General features: G+C 39.9%; 1 protein-coding gene across 1 annotated transcript in view; it reads left to right on the top strand.

Moving 5' to 3' along the window:
• The window catches only part of MYOM2 (myomesin 2), a 90,992-nt gene that overhangs the window by 39,719 nt on the left and 25,539 nt on the right, over window positions 1–25,734 (top strand). The window contains exons 15-26 of the mRNA XM_070932955.1: window positions 436–563; window positions 4,092–4,275; window positions 6,925–7,099; window positions 9,679–9,800; window positions 10,890–11,077; window positions 12,607–12,733; window positions 16,350–16,528; window positions 18,232–18,346; window positions 19,331–19,487; window positions 19,591–19,697; window positions 21,544–21,588; window positions 22,247–22,383. Of these exons, the coding sequence (XP_070789056.1) occupies window positions 436–563; window positions 4,092–4,275; window positions 6,925–7,099; window positions 9,679–9,800; window positions 10,890–11,077; window positions 12,607–12,733; window positions 16,350–16,528; window positions 18,232–18,346; window positions 19,331–19,487; window positions 19,591–19,697; window positions 21,544–21,588; window positions 22,247–22,383 (1,664 nt within the window). The remainder of the gene's footprint in view (window positions 1–435; window positions 564–4,091; window positions 4,276–6,924; window positions 7,100–9,678; window positions 9,801–10,889; window positions 11,078–12,606; window positions 12,734–16,349; window positions 16,529–18,231; window positions 18,347–19,330; window positions 19,488–19,590; window positions 19,698–21,543; window positions 21,589–22,246; window positions 22,384–25,734) is intronic.

Raw genomic sequence — 25,734 nt, 5'->3', positions numbered from 1 at the left:
TTTTTCCTTGCTCATTTTTTCAGAGGCAGAAACTCTCGGGCTCCACACTTTGATCAACCTGTCTCCTATTTGCATAAAGCATGAAGACTTTATCAGGGCATTTAGTACCGCACATGAAAGCGATTCAAATATGATCAAAGTAAAACAAAAATCTTAGGAGATTTTTGCAATATTTCCTCTTCCTCCCCCCCACTTCAATTTCTTTCTTTCTTTTTTTTTTAAAGCCAGCTGTGAAAAATAACTGCTACTCTTCTTGCTTGGCTTTCACAAACTGGAAACAAATTAGCTTTGATAAATCACAAAGCTGATGTAGAGCCCTTAATAGCTGAGCAATGTGCTCTAATGAGATATTTTGGAAAGACAACTTTTTGCATCAGTGCTAGCCTGGGAAATTAATCTGGTGCTGAACAGTTATTGAGTGTATTACTCTTCTAGGTGATGTTAAAATCCCCGGACCTCCCACCAACGTGCATGCTTCAGAAACCAGCAGAACATATGTTGTTCTCAGTTGGGACCCACCTGTTCCTCATGGCAGAAACCCATTATCATATTTCATCGAGAAGGTACTGTGCTTTATAGTGGCATTTGGCTGGAAGGCATTTCAGGACCACATCCTTCTTCATCCAGATTCGGTCACAGTTTTGTTCCGTATAGTATCAACCTTGTGAACTCTCAAGCTTCCTTTTTCCAATATGTATTTAGGATGGGCAGTGATTTATACACATACCCACACCCACACCAGTGGTGGGTTTCAAATTTTTTTACTACTGGTTCTGTGGGTGTGGCTTGGTGGGCGTGGCATGGCTTGGTGGACGTGGGTGTGGCAGGTGAAGAATACTGTAAAATCTCCATTCCCACCCCCCTCCAGGGGAAGGTTACTGCAAAATCCCCATTTCCTCCCAATTGGCTGGAACTTGGGAGGCAGAGAAAAGATGAGGGTGGTGCCAGTCAGAATTTTTACTAGCTGTTCTCTGAACTACTCAAAATTTCTGCTACCAGTTCTAACCTGCTGCAACCCACCTCTGACCCACACCCTGTTTTCCCAAAAATAAGACCTATCCCAAAAATTAGACCTAGCATGTTTTTTACATATGTGCCTAATATAAGCCCTTCCCCCCAAATAAGCCTTCCTTAAGAGCCTGCACAGCTGGCTGTCCGCCCATTCCATCTGGTTGCTCGCGGTGCCATGGCCATGAGGTGAGGTGAGGCAGGGTGGTGGTGGAGCTGCTCCATGAACCCCACACCAGCTTATCTCAGGACCACCTCAGCCATGTCATCTCCCCCTGATAACTGCCTCACAGCGGCAGCACTGGCAGCCTAATGTGCAGCAGCAGCCCATGTGGCTGCTGGCCCACTACTTCTGCTTTCTCGCGGCCACAATAGAGCAGAAGGCTGAGCAGTGTATTGGTGCTGTGGCCGTGAGGCAGATGTCAGAGCATGGATGGCCTGGCTGCGGGAGCCCTGAGGTAAGCTGATGTGGGGTGCATGGGGCAGCTCCACACCCCCCAACTCACCTTGTGGCAATGGCACTGTTGTGTCACTTGGCCCCACCGCGAGCAAGCAAAAGAAGCGGGCATCCACTTCTTACATGGGAAAAAAATAAGACATCCCCCCAAAAAATAAGTCCTAGTGCTTATTTTGGGGCCCAAAAGAAAATAAGACCCAGTCTTATTTCTGGGGAAACATGGGTATTTATATGCGTGGTTGTAGGAAGGGGTGTGTGTGTGTGTGTGTGTGTGTGTGTGTGTGTAGTATTTGTGTTATATGTTATGTATCTGTACATTTTTGAGAGCGGGCAGCAACATTTCATTTTTAACATGTGCCAGTGTGCCCACAGTAAAAAATGACAATAAAGTTGATTTATCTATGTCAAATAATGTGCCCAGTAGCAAAAAGGTAAAAAATATGAACATTAGCAGAATAACAGCGTTATTGGAGGTTTTCTAATCCAGGGGTGTCCAAATTTGGCAACTTTAAGACTTGTGGATTTCAACTCCTTGAATTCCTTAGCTAGCCATGCTGGCTGGGTAATTCTGGGAGCTGAAGTCCATAAAGTTGCCAAGTTGGGAGACCCCTATTCTAGTGCAACCCCCTGCTCAAGCAGGAGACCCTATACTATTTCAGTCAAATGGCTGTCCAATCTATTTAAATAGGGATGGTTGAAGAGTTCCCAGACAAAAATGGCTTTAGTTACATTTATTTAAATGATACTGAAATTGAGGATTGAGGGAAAAGTGCTTTTTTTGTAGTGGGGAACATTGGATAGCTAAGACTTGGGAATAGGCAAGCTGTAGGAGCAGGATAGAGGCTGAAGTAGTTTAGCCTTCTCCAAAAAATCTGGGCATGTGTGGAGCTACCTAAAGCAGATAGTAAAGACTGATACTTGCTCTGATCTTACCATCCCTGAATAGATAAACCTATCTCAGGAAGATAAATCTATCTCAGCATCTACTTCTGTCCTATTATCGCAGCACCATTGAGAGTGTCCCGACATACAGCATTCTTGCATGGTATGGGAGCAGCTCTGTAGCGACAAAAAAGCTCTACAGAGAATCATTAAAACTGCCCAGAATATCATCGGACTCCAGCTACCAGCCCTGGACGACATCTTCGAATCTCGCTGTTTGAGAAAGTTGCATAACATTCTTTCCCCATCCTGCTTACAATCTTTTTGGACTGTTGCCTTCTGGCAGAAGATACAGAACAATTAAAACTCAGACCACACGTTTTCTGAATAGTTTTTGTCCCAGAGCTATAATTGCACTCAACAATGAACTAAAGGGCCACCATCAGTGAGCTGTTGGACAGTATTACTTGGTCTGTTGGGTGGTTTAGGGTGGGGAATTGTGGTGGGTGGGAGTGTGTTTGGGGATTGTTATGTGTGTTGGACCTGGTCTTGGGTGTTAAGTGAATTTTGTTGTATGGGAATATTGTATATACACATACAATGACAATAAAGTTATTTATTTTATTTATAAATTAGTGTAACCCTATACACTTAGAAGGGTGCAGATCAGGGGTGGGTTCTACTTACCTTTACTACCGGTTTGCAATGAGATCGCACATGCGCCGAGCTTCTGCGCATGCACAGAAGCTTCTGCGTATGCGCAGATCACCTATGACAACATCCAGGGTGGTGGGCAGAGCCTCCCACCGGTTTTTCTACTGGTTCTTGTGAACCGGTCTGAACTGGGGGCAACCCACCACTGGTGCAGATTCAGAAAAGGTCTTTTGATACACCTATCTGGGACAGAGTTCCCATACAGCTTTTATTTCTGGAAAAATATGCTCACAATTAGCCTCGAATGAACTAATGACATCCTCTAGAACAGCGGTCCCCAACCTTTCCAGCTTGGCAGCCTGGTGGGGGTGGGGGATAGAGAAGGATGTTTCTGCGTGAGTGGCATGCACACACGTGAGTGTATGCAGCTCCATTTGCAGAAACGGCAGGCACATGCATCTGCCACTCACACAAATGGAGCTTCATGTGTGAGCACAAGCACCTACCACTCATGCAAATTGAGATGCACGTGCACACATGCTCACCCTCCACTTACATGACCCGATTCCAAACAAGCCAAGGGGAGTCCTGCTCTAGAACAATGCCGTGTCAACTCTGGCCACTATAAAATGTGTGGACTTAAACTTGCAGAAAGCTGGCTGGGAAATTCTGGGGATTGAAGTCTACCTATCTTAAAGTGGCCAAGGTTGAGTATTACTAATCTAGAATAGCTAGGCTAACAAAAATCATATAATGACCAGAATTGAGTAAGACTCACAATATATATTTTTTTCAGATTGCTCTAAATGGTATCAAAATTGTCAGAAATCAAAATCTCTGCTTGAATGAAATCTATTTCAATCTATTTGTATAAAGGGGAGGAGTTTATTGTTTTAACTAATTAAAGTCAAACACAGTCACCAACTAGAGCAAGCAAATCCATGCTCATCTGTATCATATCTGACAGATCATTTAAGAAAGAGAAGATTGTGTAGCTATTGTTCATTAATTCAAGTACTTTTAATTCAAGTGCTTGGAGGACATTTGCAGCTCTGTACATGCGGTAATGATCTTGTTCTTTTCTTTACAGTCTGTTGTTGGCAGTGGGACTTGGCAGAGGGTCAATGCTGAAGTGCCAGTCCGATCCCCTCGTTATGCGGTATTTGATCTTGCGGAAGGGAAATCCTATGTTTTCCGAGTTTTGTCAGCCAACAAGCATGGGATTAGTGATCCTTCTGAAATAACAGCACCTATTCAAGCAAAAGAGGCCATCGGTGAGGAATGTTCCATGTTGGATTAGGGCTAGGGTGACTCGGGAACAAATCTTTCTCCAGTTATGGAAGTCTGGCTGACCTTGGGCCACTCGCCCACCTTCAGCATTGCTTAATTTTCAGGATTATCATTACAGGGGGAAATTGAAGGAAAATGTTATTTGCAAGGCCAGCTGTAGACATGTTGGCACCCTAGACAAACTCATAAACTGGCTCATCCCCTTTGAGAGCTGAGATGGCGCAATGGTTAGAGTGCAGTACTGCAAGCTACTTTAGCTGACTGCTAGCTGCAGTTCGGCAGTTCAAATCTCACCAGGCTCAAGGTTGACTCAGCCTTCCATCCTTCCAAGGTGGGTAAAATGAGGACCCAGATTGTTGGGGGCAATATGCTGACTCTGTAAACCGTTTAGAGAGGGCTGTAAAAACACTGTGAAGTAGTATATAAATCTAAGTACTATTGCTATTTGACTCATCCTCCCATTTTGGTAGGAATTTCAAAAAAGGGCCTTCTTGTTCCTTTTTTTTTTCCTTTGAATTTTTGAGTTTTACGATTTTCAGGTTTGGAAAATGGTTTTATTTTTCTTTTCTCAGACATTTCCACCCTATTGCACAGTAAGTAACAGAATAAGAGTGTGGGAGACCTTGGAGGTCTTCTAATCCAATCCTCTGGTTGAAGCAGGAAACCATTTACCATTTCAGACAAGTGGTTGTTAAAATTACCTCAGTACCCATTTTTGTCTTATGGTAATAATTCTGTGAAATTGTATTTAACCCTCAAGCAGGCACGTTAGCTCATGGGGTCTACTACTAATTGGTGGGGGTTTTTTTGCTTTTTTTCCAATTGTGATTTTTGGAAGTCTTCACCATTTTTGGTAGTCACTTTGTTGCTTGTATCCTTACGATTTATATTGATATTGTCTCCTGATTGCTTATTTGTACCCTATAACTATCATTAAGTGTTGTACCTTATGATTCTTGATGAACCTATATTTTCTTTTATGTACACTGAGAGCATATGCACCAAGACAAATTCTTGTGTGTCCAATCACACTTGGCCAATAAAAAATTCTATTCTATTCTATTCTATTCTATTCTATTCTATTCTATTCTATTCTATTCTATTCTACTCTACTCTACTCTACTCTACTCTACTCTACTCTACTCTACTCTACTCTACTCTACTCTACTCTACTCTATTCTATTCTATTCTATTCTATTCTATTCTATTCTATTCTAATTTGGTACCTCTAGGCTGGTGTCTACTCATCCTTAGCTTAGAGCCAGCCCTGGTTATTTGAAATCTTGGAAGGAAGGCAGCATATAAATCTGTCAAATAAATGCAAATATGCTTAAAACATGTGATAGATAGAAAACTCTTGGTGGCCAAGGCCAGACAGCTTGATTGCTTTTGAAGGGAGAAAGAACACATCTGAGCAAGAGAGGGGTATAAAGTGCACAAGACCTAATTTTCCAGCTTCTCTTTAGGTTGAAAAAGTTTGGAGTTTTCCTTTTTTTTTTTTTTAAACTCTTAACTTAGCTACTTAAAATGCAGACTTTATATGTTTCCCATTCAAAATGGCTCTAAACTGCCTGATTTTCAGCTATAGCTATCAAGTGGGGTTTCAGAAACCATGAAAATGAGAGTAGGGGTGTATTTCATCCTGAGCGCCCCCCCCCCCGATGCCTAGTTCTCATATAGAAAAAGAAACAATACTGGGGGGGGGGGGAAGCTCCATGAGAATTAATTTAGTAATGAACAGCCTTGTGTTTTGCAACATAAAATTGGCCGAGAAACTTTATCAAGCTCAGAGTAAAAATCATGGCCCTAGTATTTACTAGGATCTATTGCTTTCCGAAACATACACATTTGACTTGCTTTGAGTTGTGCTATACACCAACGTTTCGCAGGGACTTTGATTACCGCATTCTTTCTTTGTCAGAGACATGGCCATTGGCACAGTGGGTTTGAGGATTTTAGGGAAGGAGACATAAGCTCCAAATGTGTCTCAGATATCAGCACTTTTGAAATCCAAAGGACTGGTCCAGCTGCCACTGAAATGGGTGTTAGTTGTCATGGAGAAGCTCCATCTCCTCCCTGAACTTTCTTGTGTGCAAACAGAGGCAGATCCCAGTGAATGAGGGAGGAGGAATTTTAATGAGATTTTCTCCCCAAGGTCAGCCTTGTGAATTTCTCCAAAGGTCACATTTACATAATGTATATCTTAGAGGGATACTGAACTTATTTTCAACTTGGAAATCCCTAGACCAATTGATAGTTCGGAAACCAAGATCGTTTTTCAAAAATTACATTCCCCCCCTCTTTAGAAATGTTTAGACCAATTCAGGAATCTAGTAATGGGAAGGATAGGTGGATAAAAATGCCAGATCCAGTCTAAACATCGGGATGGAAGTACAACCAACTGTAAAATATTATTATTTTGAATTTGCAGCATGGTGGCATCTTCTAATATTTGCTAGGAAAATCACATGTAGACTTGAGAAAAATTGGTTATATTATTATATTACTTATTTATTTCATTTATTTGACTTATACGCTATCTATCTAGTCTAGAGTGACTCTGGGTGGCTTACAAACATATACCAATGTGTTAATTGTTATGAAGAGAGTAAGTGCCTTTCTTTCTGCTGCAGTGGCACCATCATCCCCTGGATGTGTTGTTGCAACAAGAAACACAAAAACCTCTGTTATTGTGAACTGGGACAAGCCAAAACATGAAGAAGATCTGATTGGCTATTACATTGATTATTCTGTGGCAGGATCAAATCATTGGGAAGCCTGTAACCATAAGCCAATCAAGTATAACAGGTAAAAGCAATATAATGTGTTTAAAGAATTGCTTGCTCTTCCACATGTGCATGTATATATTTTGGTTAATTGCATGGCTGGTGGGGAATTCTGGGAGTTGAAGTTCACTGTACTTAGAAGTCTCTGGAGATTCTCAGTCATCCAGGTCATGGTTGTCCCAAAGGTACTTTTTCAGGAAGCAATTGGACTTTCTTGCTTTTTCTTTGAAGATGTTTCATTTCTCATCCAAGAAGCTTCTTCAGCTGTGACAGGATGGTGGGGAATGGAAGGATTTATATTCCTTTCAGACAGCTGGTCATTTGCATCCTTTTAGAGGGTCATTGAAGCACTTGGGGATTTATCTGTGTCCTCAGGGTCACCTGAGTAGTGCTCCTGGTTCCTGTAGTCTGCAATTTTTTTCTCTGGAAATCCATTCCTACTCCGACGTCATTCAAAGGGTGTTCATCCCAAATTGTATTGCTAAAAGTCTGTAGAGATTCCCAGTCATCCAGGTCATGGTTGTCCCAAAGGTGCTTTTTCAGGAGGCAACTGGACTTTCTTGTTTTTTCTTTTGAAGATGTTTTGCTTCTCATCCAAGAAGCTTCACAGTTCTTAGAGTTGCCAAGGTTGGACATCTCTGTTCTAGGATGAGGATAATCCAACTATTTAATGGGCCATCATTGGAGAAACCACAAGAAAGCTGCGTTCCTATCAAACAGGCAACAAGTAGCCAAAATAGGGAACACCTTATCTAACCCTGCACCTATTAACAGCGGTGTCTCCCAAGGCAGCGTTTTAGAACCCACACTCTTTATAGGTTATATAAATTATCTTTATGATCATATAAGAAGCAACTGTGTTCTCTTCGCTGATGATGTAAAACTATTCAACAGCACTGACAATGCTGCTACTCTTCAGAATGGTCAAACAATTGGCAACTCCAAATCTCAACCAACAAATGCTCTGTCTTACACATTGGCAGAAAAAATCAGAACACAAAATACAAGCTGGGTGGATACGACCTAACAGATGACTCTCACTCTGTCAAAGACCTTGGAGTACTCATCTCAAATAATCTAAGTGCCAGAGCTCACTTTAACAGTGAGCATTAGCATTTAATATTGCTAAAAAAGCATTAAGAGTTGTTAACCTAATCTTGCGTAGCTTATTCTCCGGTAATATTGAACTGCAAATTAGGGCAAATTAGGGCATACAAAACTTTTGCCAGACCAATTCTTGAATACAGCTCATCTGGAACCCACACTGCATATCAGACAATAATACAATCGAACGAGTCCAGAGATATTTCATGAGAAAAGTCCTCCACTCATCTGCTCATAACAAAATACCTTATGTCACCAGATTTAAAATTTTGGGCTTAGACAACTTAGAACTTTGCTGTCTTTGGTCTGACCTAAGCATAGTACATAAAATCATCTGCTTCAATGTCCTACCAGCCAAAGAATACTTCAGTTTCAACCAAAACAATACAAGAGCACACAATAGATACAAACTCATGGTAAACCAATCCAAACTAGACTGCAGAAAATATGACTCCTGGAATGCACTACCTGACTCTGTAGTTTCTCCCCCAAACCCCCCAAACTTTAACCTTAGACTGTCCACTGTAGACCTCACCCCATTCCTAAGAGGTCTGTAAGGGGCATGCATAAGTGCAGCAGCGTGCCTACTGTCCCTGTCCTAATGTTTTCTTTTATTCGTATCCATTTCATGTATTTATAATTATGTTTACACTTGTATCTGTCATAAAATACATGCTTGACAAAATACAATTAAAAAAATGAATTAATAAATAAACAAATAAAACAGCAGAGAACATAGCAGGAGGGCTGCTTAGAAAAGTGACTGGCTGCTGGTGGGAGGGAGTTGCCAGCTTTGCAGCCAATCAGAGCTGGGCCTCTTACTGGAATGGAATGACATGTTGAAGATCATCTCCACACCAGGGGTTTCAAATTCGTGGTGTCACGTTGTCATCATGTGACGTATCATAACTTTTTCCCCCTTCGCTAAACCGGGGTTGGGCGTGCATGATGCACCCGGCCCACGGGCTGTGAGTTTGACACCGCTGATCTACACTAAAGGTTTTAAGACAGCTCAGGTGGGAAAACAGTGAATTACATTGAATTAAAGCTGGAAAACAAAGGCATTTGCAATGGTGCAGGAGTGGCAGAATGTCCCCACAAAGTGGTGGCCTGTTTTTGTTGTGCCCATACCCACAACACAATAGGCCAAGCAGAAAGTGTGGATCTGTCTTCTGTCCCAAAGACAGAAATAAAGCAATCTTCTCTGAAAAAAACAAGTACAGTTTCTCTGATCGTCCATTGTCTGTGTAAGTAGGAACCTGATCAACAGTCTGCAAAAATCCCATTGGGCATATCGGTATGGACAACCTGTTCAGGCCTCCTGTCTTAAAAGCAGTGTGGACAAGTTTCTAGATTCATAGTTTTCCACCTCGCTGCTGTTTTGGACAGATAAATTGTTTGTTGCATGGATAGGGTAAGCCTTTTCATTTTGTAACAGTCCAAGCAGATGCCTTTAAAATTAAGCAGCACTAGCAGCTCACCTCTTTGTTTCTTCAGGTTCACCATGCATGGCCTGACAACAGGAGAGAAATACATCTTCCGTGTGAAAGCAGCAAACGCAGTGGGGATGAGTGAAAATTCGCAGGAATCTGACCCCATCACAGTACAGGCGGCCCTCAGTAAGTGGGACTTGGTCAAGCGTATGTTTTGAAAGATTAAGGAGAAGTCTGATCCATTAGAAGCTGTTTCTCCATAGTAACCTCAGCAGTAGTAACCAGTAGCAGCAGCCATTATGGGTAGTAGACTTACAGCCATTCATTTAGTGACCGTTTGAAGTTACAACGGCACTGAAAACAGTGACTTATGCCCATTTTTCACACTTATGACCATCACAGCATCTTCATGGTCACATGATCAAAATTTTGGGTGCTTGGCAATTGGGATGTATTTATGATGGTTGCAGAGTCTCGGGGTCATGGGACTCACCTTTTGTGATCTTCCCAGTCAGTTTCCGTATATAAATTTGAAGTAAAAAAAAAAAAAAAGTAAAGTTTATGTGGGAAACCAGATTTGCTTAACAACAATATAATTCAATAAACAATTGCAACGATTAACCAAATAACTGTGACAGAAAGGTCGTGCAATGGGACAAAACTCATTTAGCAACTGCCTTGCTTAGCAACAGAAATGTTGGGCTCAATTGTGGTCATAAGTCGAGGACTACCCATACTCTCAAAATGTACACTTTTCCCCATCTTGATGCCTCCATGCATTGCTAGTATGGGGACTTTTCACATAATTGTAAACTTTCACATGATGAGTCATTGTTACACGAAATTGTGTGTACCTGCTATGGGGAAAAGGCTTGGATTATAAAAGGAGACAAATATCAAAGAATAATATGTAAATTGAAGTTGGAGAAAATAGCCTTATTTTGGTATCTAAGACTTCAGGATGAATTATTTTGGCAAACAAAGTCATAGACACAGAAGAAAGAAAATATTGTTCAGAGAAAGGCAGAAGTAATATTTTGGTTACTTAACGTCTAATATACTTAGAGTTAAAAATGCCATTCTATAGATTTATTATGGACAATCCCCATTGATTATCAAGGGTCTTACCTCTTAGAAAACATGCATTGTAAATGCAATAATTTCTTAGAAAAGTCAGTCCATAAATTCATCATAATGTAATCAAAGTCTAAAAGAAACAGTGTGATGTTATTGTTTTGTATGTGAACTATTCAGAAGTTTGCTTGACTTTTATAGCTTGTCCGTCCTACCCTTATGGTATCACCCTTCTCAACTGCGATGGCCAATCCATGACCATTGGCTGGAAGCTTCCAAGATACAGTGGTGGATCAAATATTCTGGGCTATTACATGGACAAACGGGAGGCGAAACACCACAACTGGCATGAAGTCAACTCTTCCCTTGTTAAAGAGAGGATTTACAAGGTCTGTATTGTTGCATGCTCTAAATAGCCTTGGTAGTACAGGGGTTTAAGGCACCCTGTTATTAAGCTTATTAAGACCAGCTGCCTGCAATTACTGCAGGGTTCGAATCTTGCCAAGGCTCAAGGTTGACTCAGCCTTCCATCCTTTCTAAAGTAGGTGAAATGAGGACCCAGTTTGTGGGGGCAATAAGCTGACTTTGTATAAAATATACAAAAGGATGAAGGCTATTGCTGAGCACATTGTAAGCCGCCCTGAGTCTTCGGAGAAGGGCGGCATATAAATCAAATTAAAAAAAAAAAAATACTTGCAGCCAATATTGCTTGATTTTGCCAATTTCATATCAGCTGTGATGAGCCGATCCACACCAGATTCCATAATATAGACCAAGCAGTAACTTATTTTGGTGTATCTTTCACACTATAATTTTTAAAAACATATTTAACAATATTATTTTTTCTTATCTAAGTACAAATCCAATATAAACTATATTAATGAGCATACCATACACATAGAAATAATATTATTACAATAATGGCTGTTGATGTGCGTACAAACACACACATATTATAAAAAAAACCCCGAAATGTTCAATACTTATTTCTTTGCTTATTGATTTGTCTTATTCTATTCTATTCTGTTCTGTTCTCTTCTGTTCTATTCCCGTTCTTTCATTCAATGGTATCAGTTCCTGTTGCAACTAATGGATCGATACTGGTTTGATCTGAACAAAGTAGACACTTTGCTTGCGGGAAAATGCAAGGAAGAAAAAAAAAACTATAGAAAGTTAACATAATGCAATTTAATTCCTGCCTGATTTGAAACTAAATGATAATTATACATCCTTTGATGACCCAGATTATCAAAATTGTCTCTCGTGTATCAACCTTCCAAATTAGCAACCTCTCATTGATAGCTTGGGTAATCTCAGTGTAATATAAAGCAATTTTAGGTTATCATCTACAAATGCTCATGATGCCAAAAGCTATCTAATCCATTAAGGCAGGGGTCCCCAACTTCCAGTCCATGGATTGGCACTGGTCTGTGGCATGGCAGAAACTGGACCATGCAAACAAATGAAGTCCCATCCACGGGATGTAGGCAGCACGTGAAACCAGGCCCCCTCTGGAGAGAAAAATCTCTCTTTATGGAACTGGTCCCTGGTACCCAAAAAGTTGGGGGCACCAGAGGTTTCCATTATTACTTTTGAGTTGCAATCAATCTTCCCTTTTAGGATTTGATCATATTTGTAATTATTTGTATTTTCTTTTTCTTTTTTTAAATCTTGTTTATTCAGTTTTGCAGAAGTCAAGTCCAAGTGAAATAAACCAGGGGTCTCCAACCTTGGCAACTTTAAGCTTTGCTGGCTGAGGAATTCTGGGAGTTGAAGTCCACAAGTCTTAAAGTTGCCAAGGTTGGAGACCCCTGAAATAAACAGTTCTTAATTGGTTTGCTCTTATTATGAGGTCATATGGTTATTACCTACATTAATTTTGGATTTTTTTTTTTGTATCGCTCATTTTTTTGTAAAGGTAGAGGATTTGCACGAAAATGCATACTATGAATTCAAAATTGCCGCTGCAAATATTACTGGCATAGGGAAATCGTCTGACCCCAGCGAGCTTTTCAAATGTGAGGCTTGGACCATGCCAGAACCAGGTAAGTAAATTGAATATGAAAATAATTAACAACTTGAAAATTGATTAGTGTTCAAGCATTTTTGTATCTTAGTAATAATCTAACATATTTTGTTTTTTAACCATACTTCCTATGTGTCCCATAGCTAAGAGTATGCACAAGTTTTCAGGATTCTGAAACTTAGAAGACAGAGGAAGATACATCTGGTTTAGCATCTATACAACCAAGGAAGTTGCTTTTGAGGAGCAGCCTTTATGTTCCAAGCAGGGGTGTCTGTGAATGGGGAATTAAGAAGTTAAGATGGCAGTTATGACTGCATAACATAGAACATAGAAACATAGCATTCTTTATTGGCCAAGTGCGATTGGACACACAAGGAATTTGTCTTTGGTACATATGCTCTCAGTGTACATAAAAAGAAAATATACATTCGTTAAGAATCATAAGGTACAACACTTAATGATAGTCATAGGATACAAATAAGCAATCAAATCATACTAGGAAACTATCAATATAAATAGTAAGGATACAGCAACAAGTTACAGTCATACAGTCATTAGTGGGAGGAGATGGGTGATAGGAATGATGGAGAAGATTAATAGTACTGCAGACTTAGTAAATAGTTTAACAGTGTTGAGGGAATTATTTGTTTAGCAGAGTGATGGCGTTCGGGAAAAAACTGTTCTTGTGTCTAGCTGTTCTGGTGTGCAGTTGTTCTATAGCGTCGTTTTGAGAATAGGATTTGAAATAGTTTATGTCCAGGATGCGAGGGGTCTGTAAATATTTTTACAGCCCTCTTTTTGACTCCTGCAATATACAGGTCCTCAATGGAAGGCAGGTTGGTAGCAATTGTTTTTTCTGCAGTTCTAATTAATTATCCTCTGAAGTCTGTGTCTGTCTTGTTGGGTTGCAGAACCAAATGAGACATAATTGAAACTTTGCCTCTTTTTTACATGTATCACATACATTAAAGAGGGGCAGGAGTTCATCCACAGGGTTACACCTGTCTTCTTGACTTCTTTAACCTTCCACCCACAAATGCCCCTGGTTCCAAGTTTGCTTTGAATTGTCTCAGAACCTTCCTTCCTTCCTTCCTTCCTTCCTTCCTTCCTTCCTTCCTTCCTTCCTTCCTTCCTTCCTGTTTCTCAAAACCCTATCTTTATTCTGCCTTTACCTTCCCAAAGTCAGTGAGTCAGTTCTTGAAATCCCAAACATACTTGGCTTTCAACTATGAGAAACAGGAGCAGGCACAAAAGAAATGTTTGTATCAAGATTCAAAACACCAAAGGAACATGGGACATATAGGTGTTGAAGGGAAAAACTATCCTCAGTTTCTACTTTGTTTTAAAAGGTTGAAGGTAAAATTTAGATAATTTCCAAGTTTAACCCAAGTTAACTTTGGATTGCTTATTTGTCTCTATAATTAAGCAAAGTACACATCAATTGATGCTTAATGTTTGCTTGTTTTGTTTTGGGGAAATATGCCTTCAGGCTCAAGTTTTTGATCTAAAATGAATGAAGCTATCAAGAAAACAACAATTCTCATGCTGATAGGGAAGGAATTGTTGTTTACCTCCCAGAATCCTTTCTCTCACCTTCTACTATAGATTATTGCCTTTGTACATGTTTGCAAGGTGTCTGTTGAATTTCAAGCAGTCCCTTTGTCTACAACGGATGCATCTGGAACAGAGAAAATGTTTGGTTTATATACAGCCTGCTTTGTCCTGCATTATTTGAATAAAAGGGATTGAATAATGAAATAGGGAGATTGGCACAAATCTGTTCTTGTTCTTTTAATAGGACGCTATTTTAATGCTGAGATATAAATATTAATATGGAGAGCTGGCTGCAGTGGCATTGCTAGGTTCGCAACCAGAGAGACTCAAAAGATGGTGCCAGGTTCTTCCTTCCTTTTATTTTATTTATTTTATTTTTATTTATTTTTATATGCCACCCTTCTCCGGAGACTCAGGGTGGCTTACAATGCATTAAGCAATAGCCTTCATACTTTTGTATATTTTATACAAAGTCAGCTTATTGTCCCCACAAACCGGATCCTCATTTTACCCACCTTAGAAAGGATGGAAGGCTGAGTCGACCTTGAGCCTGGTGAGAATTGAACTCGCAGTAATTGCAGGCAGCTGGATGTTAAATGCTGCCTTAGTAGGAGACATTAGCCTCCTACACCACTCAGGCTCCTGTAAGGGCCCTTATGTCAATGGCCTTTCTACCAATCCGATATCAGCCTTGCATGTGGTGTTCCAACAACATTGTTCTTCCATCTTGGCAGTGACACAGCTCACAGTGCAGAACTTCCACATAGCAGTTTGTGAAGCTGGAGCTCCAAGGCTTTGGCAACAGGAAAGTTTCCCATTTGCTGGGACTCTGGTCTTATCTTGTCTTCTGCTACATGAGCTGGAGTTTTTAAGATGGATAGCACAGGCAACCCTGTCAGTGTCTTCAAAGTCATTCTCCTTCCTTCCTTCCTTCCTTCCTTCCTTCCTTCCTTCCTTCCTTCCTTCCTTCCTTCCTTCCTCCCTCCCTCCCTCCCTCCCTCCCTCCCTCCCTTCCTTCCTTCCTTCCTTCCTTCCGAGAATAACAGAGTAACAGAGTTGGAAGGTTCCTTGGAGGTCTTCTAATCCAACCCCCTGCTCAAACAAGAAATCCTGTAACATTTCAGGACAAACGGCTGTTCAATCTCTTCTAACTCTAACATCTCTGCATAGAAATGATTTGAAAAAATACTGGAATAGCTGTACCACTCCTTTTGTAATTTACAACAAGACCACCTTTAGTTGTCTGCACTATTAACCCAGGATACAATCAAATTATGACATAAAACAAACAAGATTATATAGTTGTGGAAATAATGATGGGTAGTGCAAGACCATTTCTGCAAAATGTATATATAAGATCTAAAAGATCATACAATGCCCCATAAAATTCTTTTTGGAGAAAAGAGGCCTTGTTGTTTTTGTTTTTTTAATGGTGTCCTAATATGTAAAGTACTCTCTTCTTAGATTTGGGCATTATAACAGTTAATTTAACATGAATTATTTAATTGATGTTAAACTGAAGTTAAGCATTAGCCATTTGTCCAAAGTAAGAAACTGCTTCTATGATTTGATGGGAGATTTAGATCTAGATCATCCATTAAGAAACGCCACATTTGCATACCAAAATTGTGTTTGGATTAAAAATGGGTCAATATATGGGTCAAACTGAAATTGTAATAAAAAGGAGATCATATATCCTATGTACCCAGTGAGCTCTACAATATTAGAGCCACATGAACAGATTTCAAGCTTCTGCATATTTTAATTTGAATCTACTGATTGGGGCCTAGTGAAAAAGTCTCAAGTTAGGATTAAATAATTTTTTAATACACTGGAGTTTTTCAGAATACCATTCTTTTATGCAAAAATCAGTTTTGTCATTTCAGCAACATTGTGGAGGTGATGGAGGGTGGTAAATATGGCACATTTTGTGGCTTGGATTGCTAAACCAAAGGTTGGCATTCAGATGCTCAGAGGCACTATTTTCCTACAGACAATTTCCTTTGGTAGCCAGCAGACTTCTGTTCCTAGTTGGCTTTAAAAATTTTTTAAATAAGATGCGCTATCCTTTATCTGTTTAGGTCCTCCCTATGATCTTACATTTTGTGAGATTAGAAATACCTCCCTTGTAATATTCTGGAAAGCTCCTATTTATATTGGGAACAGCCCTGTTACTGGATATTTTGTTGACTACAAAGAGGAAGAAGGGGAAAATTGGACCACTTTCAATGAGAAACCAACACCGCACCATTACTTAAAGGTAAAAAAATGTTCCCTTGGCTGTATTTTTGATTTAATTTTGTAATTTCACCAGAAATAAGTATGTCGTCAACAATTTACTTGTTTTGGTTGGGCTAGTTTGAGCTCCAGGGTTTAGTGATTATGATCTAAACAACAGATTTCCTGACATTTCATCAAAATTGTGCTTAGTAAATTCAGAAACAAGATGGTCTGCTATGATCCCAGGCAGTTGAACAGGGACTGACTGGGGTCCTGTCTTTATAACTTTGATTGGTCTTCGGCTGAGCTACTTTCCAATTGGTGCAGATTGGTGAAGGCTCATCTCTTCTGTATTGATTCTTTCTTTGTGCCCAATTCTGATTGGTCAGTTTGATAGTCTTGGTTCCTGACTGGTCCTTTGTTCGTCCTTTGTTTGTGATTACTTCTGATTGGTCAAGTTTCCTGATTTTTTTTTTCCTTTGTACATGCTGGGTTGAATCCTTGTCCAGGAAGGTTTCTGATTTGTGTAGCACAGGGGTCCCCAACCCCAGTGCTACACAATGCATGCAAAGCGGCACACATGTGTGCTCATGAAATCATCCCCTTTCCCAGGGTGGGCATCAAAAATTTTAGCAAGGGGTTCTTTGCCCGGTTGCTGCATGGGTGTGGCCATGGTGGGTGTGGCCTAGTTGGCCTCCCCAGGCTCCGGAGGTTTTCTTCAAGCCTCCAGGAGGGCAAAAACAGTCTCCCAAGGCTCCGGAGGCCCTCTGGAAGCCAATGGGCCTGTTTACGGCCTTCCCGAACTTCCAGTAGGCCTGTTTTTTGTCCTCCCCAAGCCTCCGTGCATGCCCTGCTCTTACCTGCATCCAAAACGGGCCGTGTGGGGAGTCCTGGGAGGGGCAGGATGGGGTGGGCGGGGCCATCCAGGAGTGGGATTTGGGGGTTCTCCAAACTGCACAGAATCTTAGCTAGAGGTTCACCCAAACCCCTGTGAACCCCCAGCAGCCCACCCCTGCCCTTCCCCCCTGTCACTGCCACCAGAGCTGCCTCCACCAGTCTGCCAAGCCGGAAAGGTTAGAGGCCACTGATATAACAGACCATCTTGCTATGGAAGGGGCCAGACACAGTTCCTAGTGAAACATCAGGAAATCTGCAGTCCAGACCACAGTCAGTAAACCTTTGAAACTCAACACTGTCCAACAGATACAGCCCATGTCAACTGACTTTCTTTGTTATTTTTTGAACAATAAATTTAACTACCAGCTATTCGTTATTTCTCCTTCATTATTATAGCTCTCCTAACCCTTTGTTAATCAGCGTTGTGTTTGCTTTTTCTTGTTACAATTTCTTTTTTATGCGTAAGATAAAGGAAGAGAAGATTTTGGATTTCCAAGTTTGCAAAAATGCATTTGGCGGAGAGAATCTGTCAGGCCCCAAACCAAGAAAGACATGTGGTGATTGTTCCAAGCAGATTCCTTTACTGTTCCACACCTATAGACAGAATCTTGCCAAATTGAACATCATCTATCTGCAGCTAGCATATACTCTGAGAATTATTAGGGAGGGGCTGTCTTCACCCTCTTTCTCTCACATATAACATATGGACATCTTACTCCCCTCCCTCCTGGGAATCTACCTCCTCACTACATTCCATTACAGTATCAGAGGAAACTTCCACTATTTCTTAAGTTTCATTGACTACTTACGTGTCCTATTAAATCTTCCTTGTGTATCTTCTTTCAGATCACAGAGCTACATGAAGGCAAATACTACGTGTTTCGAGTTCGTCCAGTGAACAATGCTGGCATAGGGAAGCCGTCTGATATTTCTGAAGCTGTCCTTGTACAGGCTAAGCCTGGTAAGAAATAAGATCTTTTATCTTAAAATGTAGAGCTCACGCTGTCAGATTTGTTTTCTCCTAAAGCAGAGTTTTTAAAATCTTTCATTCTTTTCAAACCATTTAAAGTTTCAAACATTGGTAGGTTGATATCAAAATTGACCAGAACCACATTCTCACCCAGATGTTCCCACAACCAAATATAGCAGAAGCACCTATTCCCACCATGGAAAAGACCAAAAATATGACCACCTGCCATGGAATATCCAAAATTGAGGAGTATTCCAGAAAACACAGAGCTGCTACCCAAAATGTATCACCTAAAACATGGCTGAATATGCAAGGATTAAGAAATCCAAAACATGGTATTCAAAAGTCTCCATCTCCCCTTCAGCTTTTATTGTAACCTCAAGTTCCTTCTGTTCCAGCTTATCAAGAGATTTGTGGATTCATTTCAAAGAACAAAATTACCCATTTCCCCCCTTAAAATTTGTCACAGGGCACATTATGACAGGGAATTTGCTGGGTATTCAGAAGGATGAGGAGCCATAGCAAGATGCAGGAATCCATACTGTGTAGCATCAATAATCTCTTCAACCAATACAGAAGATGAGATGATGGGTCACTCGATGTGGCAGTAGGTTAAGAGTGCTGGTAACTATGGCAGGCACTGAGAATAACAAGTCTAGGAGTATTGCATGGATACCGAATCAAGCAATATCATCATTGATCTCTGCCTGCCTCTGGCATTTGATTCTGTGAATATGCTGGATGAAGTATTACCAGCTTCAGCAACTCTGTTTTTTATTTTTCTGTAAAGAATTCTAAAATTAAATTGCCTTTCTTTTTTGATATGTAAATTCTATAAATTCTTTCAGGTTGCAGCAGGAATGTGAAACAATTAAGGGAAAGTTTGGTCTAATTAAAGCCAATAAAGCCTTAATGGACTCAGATTTGGGGAGAACGAACAATGTTTATATTTTGAACTACAATCCTATCTTATAGATACAAAAGAGATCAGTGCTGGTGTGGATGAGGAAGGCAATATTTACCTTGGGTTTGACTGCAAAGAAACTACAGATGCTTCTCATTTTGCCTGGAGCAAATTTTATGAAGAGATAGATGATTCCGATAAATTTAATATTGAAACCACTGGAGATCAGTAAGTTTGTAAACTCCTTTATGAATGTTTTTAAAAGTATGGATCCTTTAAGCAAAATACTAATTTTGTTTTTTTGTTTTTAAATTAAAAACATATATTTCAGCTCTAAACTCTATTTTAAAAAACCTGACAAAGATGATTTGGGAACTTACTCCGTTGCTGTTAGTGATACTGATGGGGTCTCATCTAGTTTCATTATGGATGAAGAAGGTAAAAACAAAATTCATATTTTCTTCTTAAACTGCACATTTGAGTAAAGCTGTCATCTGCATTTTCTTGTTTCTTTGCCTGAAAGGGTTTGATACTTCTTTAAAAGAAAAAAAAAACTATTTACAAAATAAATAGTCTGTGGAATTGGCATTTTTGCTTTATAAATATGCATTGATATTTTACAATCAAAGTCTTCCATAGGATTTCCTTGTTATAACCACAAAGTTTTAAAGGATTATTCCTTCAAGACATTACTGTATTCAAAGCCAACCTTTACCAACTTTTGTATCTCATAGGACCGTGATGGCGAAGCTATGGCACGCATGCCCGAATTGGCACGCAGAGCCATCTTTCTGGGCACGCGAGCTGTTGCCCAACTCACCTGCAGCTGCGCATGTGCGCATGCTCCAGCTAGTGTTTGGGCCTCCGGTGCGCATGAGTGCAATTCAGGGGACCCAGCTGGTCTTTGGAGCTCTCCTGCGCATGCCCGTGTGTTTGCGCATGCACATGAGAGTACTTGTGCACAGAGCGTGCATGCATAGATGGCATTCACATACATGCATTGCACACGTGAAAACCATGTGCATGCGCAGATGGTGTGATTGCACATGCAGCGCACAGGGGGAGCCGTGTGAAACCTGCACGCATGCACAGATAGTGAGATTGTGCATGCAGCACATGGGGAGCTGCGTGTTAGCGCGGATAACATGCATGCGTGGGAAGCACATGAAGTGCGTACCTGTTCAGCACTCGGTGAGTAAAAGGTTTGCCACCACTGTCATAGGGAGTAATATTTCTGCTTCTATAGATGAGTAAAACTTTTAAATAGGCTGGCTTGCTTCTAATAAAGATAGAAATGAGAGCAAAACATTTGTGCATTTCACTAGTTAATTTTGTCATTTCTTTGTCATTTGAAAATTGGCAGACCCTGCAATTACTTCCATTTCCTGAGACTTTATTAGCAATTCTAATACGTTAAGTCTAGCTAATCCTGGTCTCCAGCGCTTTGCACAATTTTTGTGAGAGCTTACTGACAGTTACTACATACCAAAAAAAAAAAAAAACATTTTGTTTCCACCAGATTTCATGTTTTTGCTGAAATGAGACCCCTTTTTTAAAATGATACGCTATGGAATTATGTTGGCAGATAAAACAAGTTATAGATAACATTACTGAACCTGTGGATATTTTACCTCATATTTACATTTTAGTAAATTTCTTTATAATTAAAATGTGGGTCATTATTTTTAAACTCTTGTGTTGCCTTTGACTATTATGATAAGCTATGATTTAGCACGAGAATGAGTCTACATTTCTTGGATTATTGTATTTTTCTCACTTTTTATTGGAGCTGTAAGAAGTTCAAAAATTCTTGCTTTGTTATTTGAGCTATAGCCAGCATCAATTATAGCTGCTTTAATAACCGAGTTTTGAAAGCAATGGTTGAATGGTAATTTGTTTCCATTAGACCATAATTAAAATTAAGCATTCGGTGGTTGGATGAGACAACTAAAATGAAGCCGTAATGGTAGTGCTTCTTCAGGTTTTATCCAAGGGGAAGGCATGGGCTGGCTATACACTGGGGGTGCAGCTAAGCTTGATTCTATCACAAGATAGTTTATCATCAAGGTTTGATCCCTTCATAGGATGGTGTGTCATGATATCAGAATCCAAATTTTGCCTCCTATCTCCTGTTTTTCAAGACTTGAATTTTCAGACTTGTGTTCCTTTATTGAGCTAAAGTTTCTTGGTATTGCATGGACTTGTACATTTTTTTAAAACTAATGTTTAGTTTGACGACCAACATATATTAAAACAATAGGTTAAAATTTGCTCTTCATTTCAGAGCTTGAACGTTTGATGACACTAAGCCGTGAAATCAAGAATCCAAGTAAGTAGGAGGCTTGAATCTAATGTGCAGTCCCTGAAGTAATGCATTTGTACACGGTGATTGAAGTAAAGCAATAAAAACCTTTTTGGTAGAACAGCTTGCTTATCCTTCTATTAATTAAATGCAAATATTAGTTTCTGTTTAAAGGAGATCTTCTTCACTCTTGCAAATGTATTTGGATGAATGGAGTCAGATGGAATATATCTAATATTTGCTGGATTATGTATTTAAGAGCTGTAAATGGCGCAATAAATGCAGCTGAAGTTTGTGTCCTTAATCATGCAGAACTTTCCTTAATACATACCTGTGATACAGATAGAAGAGAATATTTGTAGCTCAGGGTTGAACTGTGGAGTCCTTGGTGCTCTTTAAGCTTGGTTGTTTTTCTTGCAGACGTGCCATTACTCAACTAGGTAACATCATGATGATAATCATCAATGATGATGTTACATAGTAATGAAATGTCTGCAAGAAAACCACCAGGCTCAGAGAGCACCAAAGACCCCACAAACCTGTGAAAATATATTAGAAAAGGTATAAAGCTTTCATTGTATTTCTATTGTGTATTGATTAAGATTTTTAGAGGCGCCAAGCTACTGGCACTTATGTTTTGGATAGGTCTTCAAGGAGTTGCTTTATATATGCTGTTTTCTTCCAGCTGTTCCTTTGAAGTCTGAATTAGCCTATGAGATTTTGGACAAAGGAGAAGTGCGTTTCTGGATTCAGGCTGAGAGCCTTTCACCTGAGGCCACCTATCGATTTATAATCAATGATAGTGAAGTTTCCAATAGTGATGTAAGTATAGAATTTGGATGATATGAAGCAAACCTGTGATGAAATCACAGAGTCAGGCATTGACCACTCTGTTACTGAAGTCGTATTTTCTGCAATCAAGTTTGGAGCCGTTTACCTTAAGTTTGTATCTATTGTGTGCTTGTGTACTATTGCGATTGAAGCTGAAGTAGTCATTGACAGGTAGAACGTTGTAACACAGTGGTTCTCAACCTGTGGGTCGGGACCCCTTTGGGTGTCGAACAACCCTTTCACAGGGGTCGCCTAAGACCATCGGAAAACACATATTTTCAATGGTTTTAGGAATAATTTTATGGTTGGGGGTCACCACAACATGAGGAACTGTATTAAAGGGTCACGGCATTAGGAAGCTTGAGACCCACTGTTGTAACAGATAATTTTGTGTACTATGCTTAGGTCAGACTGAAGGTGGCATAGTTCTAAGTTGTCTAAGCCCAAAATTTCAAGGCTGGTGGCATAAGGTATTCTGTTGTGAGCAGAGGAGTGGAGTACTCTTCTTGTGAAATATATCTGGACTCGCTCAATTGTATTAAAGTGCGGGTTCCAGTCAGTTGAGTTGTATTCAAGAACTGGTCTAGCAAAGGTTTTATATGCTTTAGTTTGCAATACAATATTACCGGAGAGAAAGCTTCGCAATATTACCCAAGAAGAAACTTGGGAGAAGTAGTCCAATTCAGTCATGAAAGAATGCAATATTTTATATATAGCAACAACATTATAACTGAATAAAAAAAACCCCATACTTTTAAAAAAGGCAATCACATATTAAGATGTTTTAAATGGCAGCATTAAAAAAAAATCCTCTTACAACCACAATTGAACCTAACATTTCCATTTCATTCTATTCCATTCCATTCCATTCCAATGCCTGGCATTAAATGTACAAATAGTAGTGGTCTTAGTAGCACCAATACACTTAAAAATGCACATACATTTTCCCCCTTTTCTTCACAGAAGAGGTTTTATAATGCTAGTTACATGAAAAGCTTTTTAAGTCTCATGAAATATCCTTCCATTTCATTTCACTGTTATATTACAGTATATAGAGACAGATCTAAACAAGAAACATTCTGCATTAGAAAATCGTAACTTGCTTACTTTTCATACCTTTAGTGGTGTCCTAATCCTGACTGACAGTAATGGTTGATTTTTGTTGTTGCATTTCCAGTGCGAATAAACTCTATAATTTCTCCCTTCTTTTCTAACTTCTGTATTTTTTGCAATGCTACAAAAGCTTTGGCATCAGAGCCACTGCTTTTATTTTTCAAAGTACTGTACATTATTTTAACCTCTTCAATTAACACACCATAAGGAGATGTTTGCGTCTGGAGATTAATTATATTTCTTTTGGTAGAAATTCACGTATAAGCTTATATTTATGGCTGCCATAAAACCATTGAATTTCATCTTATTGCATAATGGCTGTGATCAAAAACCTAATTCTTTGCAGGTAGTCCTCATTTTATGACCAGAATTTCCATCATAAGCCACTGTGTTCATAAATCACGTTGGACCCAATTTTATGACAATTTTTGCAGTGGTCATTGAGCAAATCACTTGTTAAGCAAATCACACGGCTGTTAAGCAAATCCAGCTTCCCGTTGGTGGCAACCCATGATTATGTGATTGTAGGAGGTTGCGACTGGTTGTAAATGCAAGCTGGTTGCCAATGCCCAAATTGCAGTCACATGACCACAGGGATGGTGTGACAGTTCTTAGTGCAAGTATAGGACATAAGTTACTTTTTCCAAGGTTTTTGAACTATTGTTAAATGAACAGTGGTAAGTTGTGAACACTGTATCCTACAGATAGCTCCTAATACCTTTAGATTAAAAATACGGTTTTCTTCTTGCCATTGGACCAAATAGATACTTTTCAACAAGATTCTAAGTGGAACACATTTCTTTTGCTTTGTTCTGTCCCCGTACCACACACACACCCCCACAGACGGCCCGGTGTTTATAAGCCACACGACAAAACTCTTTGATGATAAAGCTGGCAGCAACCCAGTGGCTAGCTGCCAATTCAGACTTTGCTCACACAAAACAAAGATTAATCCAAATGCAGTCCGATAAAGCAGGCAAAGTCCAGTAAAGCAGAGATCATGGAGTATTTCCAGTTTTTGCTCGTCACAAACTGAACCGGCCACCACACCCACATTTATATCCTGTGGGGTGTGGTCCAGTGACTCAGCTAATCTCTGGCACGCCTTCCCCTCTGCTGTGCACGCTTCTCCTTGAGCCTCTGTTGAGGGTCCAGCCAGCACTTATCTTCCTCGTCACTGTCCACCTGTGGCTGCGGGGACGTGCTTGGCTCTGAGCCTATCGTTTGGCCTTCGGTGTCCTCCGGAGGCATTGCCAGAGAGGAGGGTCCTGGAGAGGAAGGCCTTGCCAACTCCTTCCCCTCACTCTCAGAGTCTGCATCTGTCGATAGCCCAGGCTCAGGCAACGGAGCCACAACATGCTTTTCCTTTGAAATATATTTTTTAAATAAAAATGTATCATTAAAAGAAGAAGAATTTTATTAATATCTCTAGTTGGTAGTTTTCATCTCTTGATCTGTGGCGGTAAAATAGAAGTACTATATGCAAACATCACATGAACAATAAATTATCTGTTTCTTTTTGGCTAAGATGGAGAACTGTAGAATAGAATAGAATTTTTTATTGGCCAAGTGTGATTGGACACACAAGGTATTTGTCTTGGTGCATACGCTCTTGGTGTACATAAAAGAAAAGATACATTCATCAAGAATCATAAGGTACAACACTTAATGATAGTCATAGGGTACAAATAAGCAATCAGGAAACAATATCAATATAAATTGTAAGGATACAAGCAACAAAATTACAGTCATACACTCATAAGTGGAAGGAGATGGGTGGTGGGAATGATGAGAAGATTAATAATAGTGCAGATTTAGTAAATAGTTTGATAGTGTTGAGGGAATTATTTGTTTAGCAGAGTGATGGCGTTCAGGAAAAAACTGTTATTGTATCTAGTTGTTCTGGTGTGCAGTGCTCTATAGCATCGTTTTGAGGGTAGGAGTTGAAGCTGTGTATGTCCAGGATGTGAGGGGTCTGTAAATATTTTCACAGCCCTCTTTTTGATGCATACAGGTCCTCAATGGAAGGCAGATTGGTGGTAATTGTTTTTTTTCTGCAGTTCTAATTATCCTCTGAAGTCTGTGTCTGTCTTGTTGGTTGCAGAGCCAAACCAGACAGTTATAGAGGTGCAGATGACAGACTTAATAATTCCTCTGTAGAACTGGATCAGCAGCTCCTTGGGCAGTTTGAGCTTTCTGAGTTGGCGCAGAAAGCTTGTTGAACTACAC

The sequence above is a fragment of the Pituophis catenifer genome, unplaced genomic scaffold (genome assembly GCF_029215685.1).
Source record: "Pituophis catenifer annectens isolate HBS135680 unplaced genomic scaffold, rPitCat1.0.hap2 SCAF_1, whole genome shotgun sequence".
NCBI lineage: Eukaryota > Metazoa > Chordata > Lepidosauria > Squamata > Colubridae > Pituophis > Pituophis catenifer.
This window is presented reverse-complemented; position numbering and strand designations above follow the sequence as displayed.